Source organism: Gobius niger (assembly GCF_951799975.1).
Source record: "Gobius niger genome assembly, chromosome: 21".
NCBI lineage: Eukaryota > Metazoa > Chordata > Actinopteri > Gobiiformes > Gobiidae > Gobius > Gobius niger.
This window is the reverse complement of record NC_136872.1, coordinates 18,632,740-18,646,814: the sequence shown is the minus strand read 5'-3', so window position 1 is coordinate 18,646,814 and position 14,075 is coordinate 18,632,740. Positions and strand designations below refer to the sequence as shown.

General features: G+C 41.5%; 1 protein-coding gene across 8 annotated transcripts in view; it reads right to left on the bottom strand.

Moving 5' to 3' along the window:
- Window positions 1-204: 204 nt before the first annotated feature.
- Window positions 205-14,075, bottom strand: part of LOC306980501 (phosphatidylinositol-binding clathrin assembly protein) — a 215,025-nt gene continuing 201,154 nt past the window's right edge. For 3 of the 8 annotated variants that reach the window (XM_079579917.1, XM_079579920.1, XM_079579922.1), the window contains 3 exons: window positions 4,432-4,488; window positions 2,584-2,700; window positions 206-1,026 (listed from right to left, as the gene is read on the bottom strand). In XM_079579917.1, coding sequence (XP_079436043.1) covers window positions 1,012-1,026; window positions 2,584-2,700; window positions 4,432-4,488 — 189 coding nt within the window. In that variant the 3' untranslated portion in view covers window positions 206-1,011. Of the gene's footprint in view, window positions 1,027-2,583; window positions 2,701-4,431; window positions 4,489-14,075 lie in introns of all 8 variants that reach the window. The other 5 variants (XM_079579919.1, XM_079579924.1, XM_079579921.1 and 2 more) reach the window with 4 other exon arrangements.

The window sequence follows — 14,075 nt, the reverse complement described above, 5'->3', positions numbered from 1 at the left end:
ACGAAAATATAGTCCAGTTCTATTGGTCTATGATAGATTTTCATGGGGACATTAGGGTAAAAAACTAAACAAAAGCCATGTAGACACTCAATACTGATGCTAAGCGCTAACCGCTAAGCTAACACATGAGCTAGCTTTGTTAGCTGACTTTTCTGTATTATAACATTACAAACTACACAAAAAAGTAGCAAATTGATCAACTTGATCTACTAAAGTTCCCGATCAGTCCCCAAAACACAGAATTTTGCCACTTTTATACATGTTTTTTCAAATTCTTGCTTGATTTTCTGGTCCTGTCAAAGTGGACCTAGCAAACGCAAATGTGGCTGGAAACCTTCTTTGTAGCACTTGCTCTTTTAGGGATTTAATATGTTGCTTTTAGCGCCCTCTGCTGACACTTAGGAGGAATTACAAATGATGAAAGAGATACGAGCTACCATCTTTAGCTAACAGCAACATGCTAACAAATCGATGGTGCTGTGGTGAGCGCATTTAGGCTAAGAACAGGTCCGGTGATGGTTTACGGATATGAAAAAAAATGCGACGGACACTTCTGGGTTCGATCTATTACGTAAAAAAAAATCCAGGAGACGCAGATTGCCGTGTTTTTGCGGAATATCGTTGATCAAAAAAGTCAATTTCGCATGATAAGTCCCCTTTTAAAATCCCCAGCCTTACCAATTCCCAACAATTCTTGTACAAAATAAATATACAAAATCAAATATCTAGCACACAGTTGTTTCAGACCACCACTGACATCAACCCTCTCCTCATCACATCCCATCATGCATCAGTCCTCAGACACTTCCTGTGGCCTGGTTCTGTTCGTGTCGGTTTCTCTAAGTTTCTCACTTCTCAATCTGCCTGACCTCGTCCTCCCTCCCTCCCTCCCTCTCTCTCTCTCCCTCTCTCTCCATCGAATGCGCTTCCCCCTTCGTTTCTTCCGCTGTTTGTTTGTTTATTTGTTCGTTGCTTTTGGCACTCTGCTTCCCTCCTCGTCGCTCGGGTTTTTTACATAAACTGCATCTGAAAAGTGGGACGGAAAAGACAACACTTGTTAGTGTGGGATTTCAACAGCTGCTCGCTAAAATCAACTCGCTTTTGGACGATAAACGATGAGGATTTTTGGGTACCATTTGTGAGTTGCGTGTAGAATAACTTAAATGTCGGGAGCGGAGGGCTGTGGCCTGATGATCGAGATCTTAACACCTATTCACCTTATTCAGGAGGTGGCGATTGGTGCTTTTGTTCAGAACCTCAGACATTCACCTTGATTTCTGTTTCTGGTGTAACATGCACTGTGGTTCAAAAAAGAAAAAAAGAGTAATCTGAAGAAGGCAGTGCCGAAACGTAATCTTTGATCAATAAATACACCTTTGGACATCGGGTACTTGACTGCAAAGCTGTTTTTTGATTTTTGAAGATTTTCCTCAACATCTGCACCTCTGATACAACTTTAGTTACTCCTCTGATGTAACATTTCAGATATATACTGTACATCTTGGGAAATATATTTGGTTCTGTGTTTCCCAACCAGAACCGAACATGGGGACCCCTGGGACTACTTGAGCACTTGGCAGGGGGTACTTGGAATTACCTGAGATACAAAAAAGTGAAACTGAGCAGAATTTCAATATTGCTTTCAAAGAAAAGTTAGTTTTATTGATGTTTTCCAGTAAAAGGTTTGACTTTGAGATTATTTTAGCTAAACTATGTACGTGTAGTTGCTCACGAGTTAGGGGGTATTCGGAGTATAAATCAATGCCTCAAGGGGTACGTGGGACAATAGGAAGTAAACAAAAAGCATCACTAAAAATAATGAGGTCAATCTGTTTTTAGCCAGAGGAGAGGATACTCATTTCCTTTGAGTTTTTGGTTTATTCACATCACACTCTTCCACTGACAACAAGGCCGTGCTTACACAAAAAGGAAATTCTTTAACAACAAACGTGGCCAGGGCTGAATAAGGTGAATAAGGTTAAGTGTCTCGTTGAGTTTGTCAAAATTCAAATTGGGATGACCAGAGTCCAGACCATATCTTTTGGGGTTTCCCAGTCTGTAGGGATCTATGAGCAGTGCTTTTTAGCAGAGGCTCCCAACCTTTTTTCCTAGAGGTCCCCCAGGTTTGTGCTGGAGACAGGCCACGCCCCCAAGTCTAACACCTCAGCCCCCAAAATGCAATAAAACTAAAAATAAAGGCCAAATAGCATTTATTTCAAGCAAATAAACAGAGTGTAGTGTTTTCTTAGTCACATGTGATGCTTTTTTACCATTTAATTTGCTAATATATCTTATGTTCAGTTCTTAGCGTATAGTTCTGTAGTTCTGGGTGTATTTACATTTAGCTTTATACAGTATTTAATCGAGCATCGAACATTTTAATGGCGACAGTTTGTCATATTTGTAGCACTTCCGATGCGAGTGGTAAATGTTTTTTTTTTAATGAACCTAATGTGTCACCGACTGCCAGTGTTTCAGTCGTTAAGAAAGAATATTTAAGCGGTGACAGCCAGGTGTCTCGAACGCTCATGTGAATTATCAAAGAGGCACAAATGTGGCCGTAGTAGCTGCGGGATGAGGTACCTGCGCTCCTGGGATGGGGGCGAAGGGGTTGGTGGGTCTGAGCACAGGCTGGTTGTACATCATGGGCTGATGCGCCATCACCGGGACCCCTCCCATCTGACCCATCTGGGGAGGGACCTGCAGGTTGTGAAAGGAGAGAGAAATGAGGAGAAGAAATGGCAGTAAATGCTTGTGTCAAAACAAAGAGAATTAGCATTTTACAGTCAACAATTATAAGCAACAATTCAGCCGTTCTGCTCTCCCTAAAATCTTATCCGATGGGCAGGGGAGTGACTGAGTTTTGCATTGCATTATGGGTAATTCTCCCCATCACAACCTCCGGATTTGTCTGCTGGCGAGTCTTCGTTCACTCGCTCACTGTCATCTACTTCTACTAAAGCAAAAAAGTTGTGTAGCTGATATTTATGATGCAGACTTTGACTGTTCCGACTCCCTACATTTGGCGCTTGTGTCTCCCTGCGTCCCGTACAGCCTTCAGCGTACACTCAGTCACACACTGCCTCACTCTACAGTCTCCCGCCTGCCTCGGAGCCTCGAAGGCAGCCTGGGATGGCTAACCGCTGCCCCCTGTGAGCTGTCCCTGGGAGAATAAAGCAGCCCCATCTCATAAGCCCTAGCAGCCTCTGATTAGCTCTCTCTGCCCAATACAGCTTTATCCTGCCTGTATTTTCAACGTGAGAACATCCATGTCAATAGAGTTCGGGAATGTGACGTCATATCGCTAAGCATTATGGGATTAGCAGCAATTGTAAGCTAATGGAGAAGTTAAAATACTGGAGTTATTGTTCACATCAAAACAGCACAGTGAGTTAGATGTATTAACCAGCAGTAGCCTAACCCAGCAGCTAACGGAGTTGTTCCACGGCTATTTTCTCCACTTTTTATACTGTTTTTAGCTGATGTTAGTCAATGGGAATGTATGATCACAGCTGCAAAGATGGCGGATCTCCATGGTGCCGAACACTTTAAATAAGTCCGTAGCCGAAGGGTTAGCACCCGGGGTGCTAGCTAAATTAGCTTCTAGCTTGCATCGATCCTGCAAAAAAAAAGTAGCCTTTCATGCACTAACAACGTCAATAAAGCCGGTAACTACATGAAGCAGCCTTTAAGAGGATCACACTGAGCCGGGGTTGTTGATTTAGTCGTTTATTGCTCACATTTAATCTACAATTGACGATAGCAGAGCGGTTAGCACCCGGAGCTAACCTAACTCGCTGATCAGCAGCCTGCAGCTAGCTCGCATCGATCCATTGAAGTATTATGCACTAATAACGTAAAAAAAAAAAAACTAACTGTATAAAGCAGCCTTTAAGATTATGACACACTGAGACTTATTTGTGTTTTATTGCAGATTTTTCATCAACAATGAGCTGTAGGCGATGGTAACATGCTAACGGGGTAACCTGGAATAACCATTGTCTGCGGGCACAAATAACTGCCCTGTATTCAAGCGTATGGGCTGGATATAATAAAGGCTTAAAATCTGGGGAGATCCTGGCATAGAACATGGGGGTAAGATCCATAGGACATGGCAGTATCAAAGAGGCATGAGGTCCTTCTAAAAAAATGACAAACAATATCATTTTTTGACCACAACGCCGCTCAGTGGATGACATTTTGGGAAGCAAGGAATCCATACATGTTTCATAGCGTGAACACAATCAGCCTATTGGAAATGTAGCTGCCAATACAGCACAGTGGCCACATCTATTTGACTATTCTGCTCTCCTGCATGCACTGGCCTCAGGAGAGACGCATGCATAAACATCAGCAGCACACAGACACGGCGAGGCAGAGGCAGTAGATCCAGCAGCGCTAACGACTTTTACACAGGCTCCATAAACTCACCATTCCATAGACAGGCACTTGAGGTGTGGTCATGGGGAACGCCATAGGAGCCGGAGCCTGGAGCAAAAGCAGAGAAACTGGTTAGAAACAGCAAAGAAGGAAAGAAGACAAATGTGCATAAAGTGATGAATAAAAGAACAAGTGTCAGTGTGATGTGTTTTTTCGCAACACGACGTCTTCATTACTCAGTTTTACAGCAGAATGTTTATAGTTCTCATTTGAAAAGGTGACTTTGGGCACTTTGTACGAGCTGTGAATGAATGAACTTGCATTATAGCATCTTACATCAGTCTTTTTATTGGACAAACCTCTTTTAAAGACCATGAACTCACTCACTAATCTAATAATAAAGTCTTAAAATGTATTAGATTGTAAAAAATGCCATAATCCACATTGCACACTGCTGATACTGAGTGGGCAAACCATTGGTGCAAAAAGACAATAGTCTGTACTATATACAAAGCAATATCAAATAGGTAAGCAGACAAGAGGGGGCAGTAGAGGGAAGGGAAGAGTTCAGCTTCCTGACAGCCAGTTGGGCAAAGCTGTTTTCAGTCAGTTGGACCCGTCACTGTTTTGAGAGTCTTCTCCCTGAGGCTGGACTAAAGAGGTTGTGAGATGGGAGTTGTATCTCCCTCTGAGGTTACTCTGCCGGTTTAAATTCCCTCATGGTTCCACAGATTTGAAAACCGACTTGGCCTCGCTTGAGAAAATGAACGCGAATAATAAAATATTAACTAAATCCATTAACTTTCTTGAACATGAAAATATTGTAGCCATGTTTATGATTTTGTGCTGATGTTTAATAAAAAGAACAGGTTTTGGTTCAACAACAATGATCTGGACGGGACCCATTCCACTAGTTTTTCTGCAGGTCCCACTGACTCAAAGGCAGCTTCACTCCTAAGTTCAACTCTCCACTTCCCTCCCTCTGCTTCCCCCTATTGTCGACATGTAGGCCTGTCACCATAACAAAATTTGAAGTTCGATATATTGAGACGATAAATGATATTATTGAGGACCTTTTAATGCCACGGAAACTAACTCTAAAGCTTAAAAAAGAACTTCATCTTAGAAATATCCCATAAAAAACATGAAATACCAGGGTCATGGGAACATATTTTGGTTAGGGCAGGCGTGTCGTTTGGGTCGAGGGCCAAAATTCAGCCCCCACGGCGGGTCGTGGGCCACATATATTGTAAAAGACTGTGGCCTCATGAATAACAACAGCTTACACTTATTGCTCTTTATCAGCCTGTGTCACATGTTTCTCAAAGTGTTACATGAAGTCATTATTCATTCACTCCACACTCGATGGCAGTAAGTTACTATTGTAACCACAGCCTGGGGCAGATTGACCATTTACCACATGGCTATAATATGCTGTTTATAACATCCTGATCTCTTATTGTGTCAGTTCTCTCTGCTGGACACGTGTGGAATTCTTTCCTTCTTTTTATTTAAGCTGCCCCCTAGTGGCTGGAGTGAGCAAACTGGTTGTTCCGTTAAAAATCCATAACTCCACACAGGAATGGGATAGAGGCTTACTTTTTTTTTGACATGCTCAGGACTGTGGCCTTGACCTTGCCACATGTGGGTTAGGGGATGCTGAGGAATAAGACTGACCTCAAAAACATGTTTTTTACTGCTTACATTCCAGATAATATTTGTTGCTACTATCCACCAGGGGGTGCTGCAACACTCTCAGCACCCTGTGTTCCCACGGCTTTGTGAAATGAAGAGATGATAAATAATGTTCTCAAAAATGTATCGACTTCAGGAAGAGTGCTCTCACGAAGGATGGCACGAAGCATCATAAAAGACACTGCGCATCCTTTGCATTCAGAGTTTCGATTGCTTCCGCCTGGGCGTCGGTTTTTGATGCCAATGAGCCACACAAACCGTTTTAAGAAAAGCTTTGTTCCCGCTGCCCTTTCCTTTATGAACAAGTCGGGATCAAATTGCCCCTGACACGGCTTTTTATCTTTGTTACTGTCAAGTGGCTTAAATTTCAGTTGTATCTATACCAAAGGCACATCCTGTTAGTATCTGGAGCACATACAAGCTTTATATTTAAATATGTGTGATGTTTTATCTTTGTATAATGTGTTTTAATGTGTTGACTAGTTCTCAGAATTGCAAGACGAATTTACCCACGGGTACAAATAAATTAACCTAACCTAACCTATTGTTTATCTGTCACTTATTGAACGATAAGTCGATGTAGTAATTATCGCGACAGCCCTATGCTTGTATTTGAAAATTGCCCTGTATATGTAAACTATTTATTTTGTTCAGAGTTGACGACAAAGCAGAACTGAACTACTAAACCGGGTGGCTGATCTTGTCAAAAAAAACTTGATTTGGAAAGACAACACAAGAAAAGAGACAAATGCACTATCTTTTTTTTTACTAAAAGCAGCCGACTTGATTCACCCTCTTTGTCCCGACTTTTTTACAAAACCTGTAATTTGCATGTCCTAAACTCGTGTGTCCCCTCTTTATCTCGGTGCCAGACTGCTCCGCTGGCTCCATTACCCCCTCTGTCATAAATACGTGTAATCCTCCCCTGTGCGTTTCTCTTTGAAGGATCGGGAATTGTGTTAGCGCCGATGAAGGATGCGCGCGTTAGCAGCCAAACAACGCAGCGTGTAGCAGAGGTACTTAGCAATATCCCACTGGGAGCCATCATTAGCCCCTGCTTTTAAAGGGACGTGAGCGATAGGACGGCGCTCAGAACGCCTCGCCACTGCACCAAATCACAAATCACGGCCATGTCGGCTCAACGGGCAAACAAATCTAACGAGACGGGGCAATTTGTTTAAACCCTACGGACTTGTGTAAGCGAGATGGGCATTTTTAGCATTGGCAAATTGGTCATTCATGGAGTCGCTTGTCCGTCAGTGTGTGGGTGAACGTCTGGGAAAGAAATAATAAGTTGGCAAATGGAGAAGCGCAGTTTAAACTTTCACACCGGCTGCTACCACACAAAATATTGACTTGGCCTGAACGGTCTATGGACTAAAGGAAAACCCAGCCAGGTCCAAATCATGTTTCACTGTAGTATTAGTCAAAACATTTAAGATTTCATGTAAATTACTACATCCAAAATACCTTCATGTTTTACATTTTGCTGAATTTATATATGATGCTCTTTCAAATAGTGTTTGTGGAACTTTAGGTATTTTTAGTCCCTCCTTTTCATTCACAAAAATGTGTGGGCAATTTAGTCATAGTTATAGTCTTTATTACCCGCCCCTCCCATATATACTTTTTAATAGGCTATATTAGGGCTGAACAATACTGAAGCAACTTGCGATATGCGATACGGCTGTGAAATATCGTGATAATGATATTATTGCGATATTGCACTAAACCATTTCAACAAAACTAGTTCCTTACAACAAAACTTGTAAGGAACTAGTTTTTCAGCCAATTGTCAAAAAAGACTAAAATGTAACTAAATTCTGACAATTTTAATTAAACGAAGACTTTAGTGATGTTGCAATATATTGTGGCTTCTTGCGATACGAATACTGCATCGCCTAATATCGCAATACGATTTTTTTTTTTGCATATTCGTTATTTCCCTTTAAGTTAGTAGCAGCATCTTGTCTGAAAAAAATAAAAAAAACTTACAGAACTTACAGAAAGATTACATGGCAGGCAGTGAGTTTCTGGTTAACAGTCACAGCATCATGTTAACTCATTGACTGCCAATGACGTCTATAGACGTCAATGAAGTTTTTCAATGGGAACGGCTGCAGCAAAGCCTTGAGCATCACAGTCACTGTTTTGCTTGATTACAAACACCTTGTTTTCTCAGCTTTTTGGTCAGAAACTAGCATTTTGGATGATTTCACCTAATTCTACGAACAATTACTAAAGAATGGAAAGAGTACAAACAGACTTTCTTTTTTTAGATGAGTCAAAATCCTGAAAAACCTCTGGCAGTGGGGACCTCTCTGATTTGAAAATGGCTCGCAGTCAGTGAGTTAAAAACTTTGCCTCAGGAGCAAAGAATTCACTGAGGAAACTCAAAACTCATTACAGAATTGATGCCATGTACTTGAACCAGCTGAGACCCACTGAATTTCACAAATGCCATCCAAGTTCTCCTCAGTTACTGTAAAACTTCCTTCTCTTTCCCATATGTCTTACACATGATGGGACATCACCACCAGAGGGCGCCTGTGTGCCACCATTCGGACCTGCGCCGCATCTTGGGAAGCACTGATTCGGAAAGTTAGCCTCCTACACAACACTCTGTGGCATATAATACATTTGGACATGACGTGGGTTAGCTGTCCATAAAGCAATTTCACAGCACAGCAGCCCAACAAATCACCTGCGCAATTCTCTACGGGGATATACAGTGCCCGCCGCTGCGTGCACAGAAGAATAGGGGCCTTATAGGTAGATTCTGAGGATGTAGTCTATAAAAGTGGCCATAGAAATAGTTACATCAGAGGAAATGTAAGCATAAAGACAGGCAGGGAGTCGGGGAGGTGACATTTAAAACCGGACAGAGCAAGAAACTGACCAAACGTGTTAATGAGAGAATATAAGAGCATACTGTAAACGTTAAAGGTCAGCAGTGATATAGCAGTGATATGCTATACAATGGTGGCATGGTGTGGTGGAGTGGTCAGCTTTCTTTTTTCACGGAAAGATAGGTTTCCTCCTTCTCTTTCAAAACACGCATTCTGGGCTAATCCTCCTGCAATGTGCACCTAACAAAGACCATGGCTCAAGATCTGGAGATCGGTCTCTGGGTGGAGAACGACTGGTGATCACTGCTCCACACAGTTTGGATGGGAAAAAAGCCACAGAGCCGCCAAGGATCTGCAGCCCATTAGATGCAAAGAGCCGATTCCTCCAGAAAATACCACATTGTTATCCGTAATGAGGACTAAACCAGAGGTAAACAACTACTGAGCAAACCAAGGAGCGAGCTCATCAGGAGAGTCCAAACATTGAAGCGTAGAGAGGGTGAAGGGCCACAGATCAGTGGAACCTTCGACTGAGTGTATTTAGCAAAGGTTTAACTGTGCTTCACAACTTTATCACGGTTAAAACCAGCTCTGTCTCACAATAAAATGTTGTTGAGGATATAATTGTGTAGAATGAAAAACTTGATGAACTTGAAAAAAAAAAAGGACCATCTCAGGTGATGTGTGCTCATTCAGGAAGAAGCCTGATTTTCTTCATTATAAATAGACCGAGGGCCAACGCCACCACACTGGAAAAATTACCATCTGGAATGAGATAAATGACTAAAATTACTTTAAATAAAAGTTCTTTAAGTTGAATTTGAGTCTGTTTGAAAAAGATACAAATGCTAGCGCCAATAGAACAAGTATAAAACCCACCTTAAACAAGACAAATTAACTTTTATTTTCAAAAAAAGATTTGATTTACTTTTAAAATTATACATAATCGAATTAAGAGAATGATTACTTGTTCCTTTCGCAAAAAGAGGTTTTATCTAATCCAAGACCAGACCAAACCCACCCAAATTTAAGATTTAATATCTTAATTCAAGCAGATGTATGTAATTTCTTCCTTAAAGCAGTACTTAACTTGTTTATCTCAATAAATCCTTTCCGTAGTCCCTCTGGAGGTAATACAAGTGTTAATGGGATGATTGTGGGGGTCTTTCATCTCCCCTCTGGTGTCTCTGTCCAGAAAGCCACAATTGCAACTTTGCTGCCACCGGGTCGGAGCCACCAATACACACTAGTGGAATCATAAAGAAGCTAACAGGCTAACGGGCAAAGCTAACTGCGGGCTAGCACCACTTAAACAGCATTTACATTTAAGTTTGAGTGAAAAAATGTAATTGGATGTACAATATCCCTCTCTCCCTTTGTCTTTTCTGTCTGCGTAGTATTTACTCTCACGGACAATTAATGAGTTAAAAAACACAACATGCTACACCTGGAGTGGCGCTTATGGCCTCTAAGGGGTTACTTAGTACTGCTTTAAAACTATTATTATTTTACCAGTGCACTTTCTACATATGCCAGTGCTTTACACAACATATGACATAATAGGTGGAATTGACAGTATTTCTCCCTTTTTCCTCCCATGTGCTGGAGAAGGCGGCACATCCTAGACTTCAAAATCCAAACTCCGAGCTACAGTCAGTTACTTGCTGACAAAACAAAAATGCAGAAAGTTGTTATAAATCACGCAGCTTCATCCTAAAGAAAAGGGAAGTCAGATAAAGATTACTGAAATGCTTTCTGGACACGATTTATAAGATAATTGTGTGATAAAAAAAAAAAAAGGAATACTAAAGTTTGCACATTCAAAGTGCTGTAAACTTGAGATATTTTTATTAAAAGGACGACAAATTGTTTCGGTTTTTGCATTTCAAACTCTCAATGGCCACACGGCTGCAGATGAAGCAGCCTTCTCCTCATTCTTCTCTGGTTAAAGAGCCCTGAGCAGATGATGTAGCTTTGTTTACAACTGGCAGCGGAGCATAGAAATGATAAAAAATGTGGGATAATTACACTGAAGTCCAGTCATTTTCCATGCTGCGGAGCCATAAAACGCCTCAGCTCTCTTCTGTAGTGATGGATGGCACTAATCAAGGCTATACATCGCAGTGTTTAGGCTATTCACAGGCAAAATCATCACATGGAGGAAATTGGCAGCAGTTTCTGCCGGTGCAATACAGTAAAAATCCCATATCGTGCTTTACCGAGGCTTGGACTCTTAACTTAGTGGAAATGTGGACTTGATTGTGGCAGGTGCAGTGAAAGAGAGTTCCTCTGGGTCTATAACAAACTGTGTTGAGTCATAGGATCAAAGCACAACTCCGGGCATGTTTTTGATAAGCGAACAATGGTCAGAAGCTTATGTCAGATCAGTATTATGTTGGAACTTTAATGCTTTTCCCAACAGTTCACACAATGATGTCGTGGTGCAAAAATACTGTGGGAATGCAAGTGGTTTCTTCAGGCCACAGGGAAAGCTCTCGGTTAGCCTGAGTGTGGACGGATGTGAAGCGCTAATCAATGCGATTGAGTGGAGTCTGTACTTAGTCCGGTCTCGGAGGAGCGGACTGTGAAACTGATCACAAGCATCGATCCAGAGGAGATGTCTCGGAGGAGGTGTCGGAGCTGGAGCTAACAGGAAACATGCTAGCAGGTGAGACGAGAGATATTAAACGCTCTGTTAATTGGGCAAACTGCATCGAGTTTTGAGTTGTTAGGACTAATGGTTGAGAGTGCAATTAGCAAAGACAGGCAATCAGCCAAGATCAGCTTAATGGTGTTGCATTGCAATACTTCATTTGTTGTATTTTGTGAAGAATAAACTGTGGTTATAGTGAGAAAGATATAAGCAGAAAGTATTCTTTTACTTTGCCATTTCTTTCCATTAGTACCCATTGCCAATATGGTGCCAGGAAGAGAATCTGTTTGGTGACAAAAAAACTAATACTGTATTCTAGCCTGTTATCTGGGCTTTTTTCCACTTGAAAATTACGACTTACGACCTCAGAGCGCACCAGCTGAATAAACTCGTATGTTAACAAAGCAGCTAATGCTACAGCAGTTAGCTAATAACACAAACTTGCTAAATACATAACATTCAATGCTTTGACCAACACACCATTGGGTCAGTGGTTTTGTTCAGGTTTTATCATTAGCACTTCTCCACTCGGGACCACCATTGCTTCATCTCGTATCTGAACTCACTATGATCATTACCGAGTTTACATGTTGTAACCACTTTCAGCGGTGTTTCAAGGTATTTTTCTGAGTCAGGGGTTGGAAATTTACCAATTACCAATTGCTTGGAACACACCATAACTTCCTGTTTGCTTGTGTGGACTTCTGACTACTTCCTGTCACTGTTTAAACATAGATTAAAAATAAAATAGGGTTAAAAAAACATAATTAAACTTAAAAAAAACAGTCAAGCCAAGTGTGTTTCATGAAAGTAAATGTTGAAATAGCTCCACCGTCTGCTATTTCAACATTTACTAGCGTGAATTGGCCGTTAGCCATTAGCTTCAAGGCTAAAACACTTACAATTACTGCATTTTCTGGACTATAAGTTGCTCTGAAGTATAAGTCGCACCAGCCTTGGTAACTACCTGGGCATGGAGGTGTAACTACACTGTTGACAAGCTCCCAGTTCTTCTAGCTGTGGCCATCTATCTTATAGCCCTTTTAGCTTTTTTTTTTTTTTTCTTCATTGCAGTCAAAGTAACCTACGCTTTTCACCAGTCCCCCCAAATTTAGTAATAGCAGATACAGGTACACAAGCCTAGAGCGCCCTCTAGCGGCTATCAGTGTGAAAATAACACATATGTTTAATGATATATTTGTATATGTAAGTCGCACCTGAGTATAAGTCACACCACAAGCCAAACTATGAAAAAAAGTGCGATTTATAGTCCGGCAAATGCGGTACTAAAAACACAGAGACAAAGGAGGGAAAGAAATTTCATCTCAGTATGGGTGAGATTTGCAGGGGGCGGCTGGTTTACTTGGACAGCGACGTGATTGGTTACATGTGGAATTCAACCATGACAACAGATGTTCCCCAAAATCCACTAGTTTTCTCCTCCACAGCCTCAAACATGGCAAGTGATTACCAACTACTCAAAGCCTAAAACGTAACACTTCAATTAGCACATCCTAATGCTCCAATCATTTTGCTTTTAAACACCGACATCCATTTCCTCCCGAGACTGTTGCACGTGTAAGAAGTGTTGAAATGACAAGCCCATTTATCACTCGCATGTACTGCCTCCTCTCCTCCGTCTGCCTCCAAACATCTGCACGCCACCGCGCCTTTCAATCACCTGCTTTACCCCATCTACATTTGCAACACGCGATCCGTCTTTGTTAATATCATCTTCTCCCCGTCTTTAAGCTCTCCGCAGCCTGCCGATTGATGCCGTTGTCTGCGCGCCGCCGACTTTCAAGCTGAACTTTTGCTATTCCCTCTGCAATCGCCTTCAAAGAGCCACTTTCTTGCTCTCCTTTTCCGATGAGTAGTGCGTCTTACCCTTTAAACAAACCAGCCGCTATAGTTAAGTCAAGGTTAAAAAATGCGTAATAGGCTTTCACGGAGGTGCAGGACCAGCATTTAAAGTACAGAAGTGGTTACAATGCCGGCAATGCTTCATCAGATGTGGGAGGTAGGCGCTGGAGTGAACTGTGAATGCCTATAGAGTCAACCAGAAAGCTGCCTTCTACATACCGATAATGTCTCTTAAAGGGGGATATTCAAAGAGGCTGCGGCAACTATAAAGAAGCACATTTCTTCTACCTTTTTTTTTTTCACATAGAAGTACAAGTTGGTAACACTAAAATGGCGGATACGAAAGAAGAAAAAGTTCTCAATGTGGGTAGTAGTTTTTCCCAAGCACTTGATTGATATGACTGCTGCTGATACAATTACTACAACAGAAACTCATATTACTACAACTTTTACTACTGCCGCCACTGCTATTCCTACAGTTAAGGTTGGTGTCTCTTGCAAGCGAGTTAAAATACAAGGATGTTTGCGGCTCATTTCCAAAAATATCCTGAAAATAATGCAGGAAAATAGAAATGTAAAGCTATTTTTGAGCTTGTTATACTGCTAGCTGATGCCTAGCGTAGTATTTGGCAGGT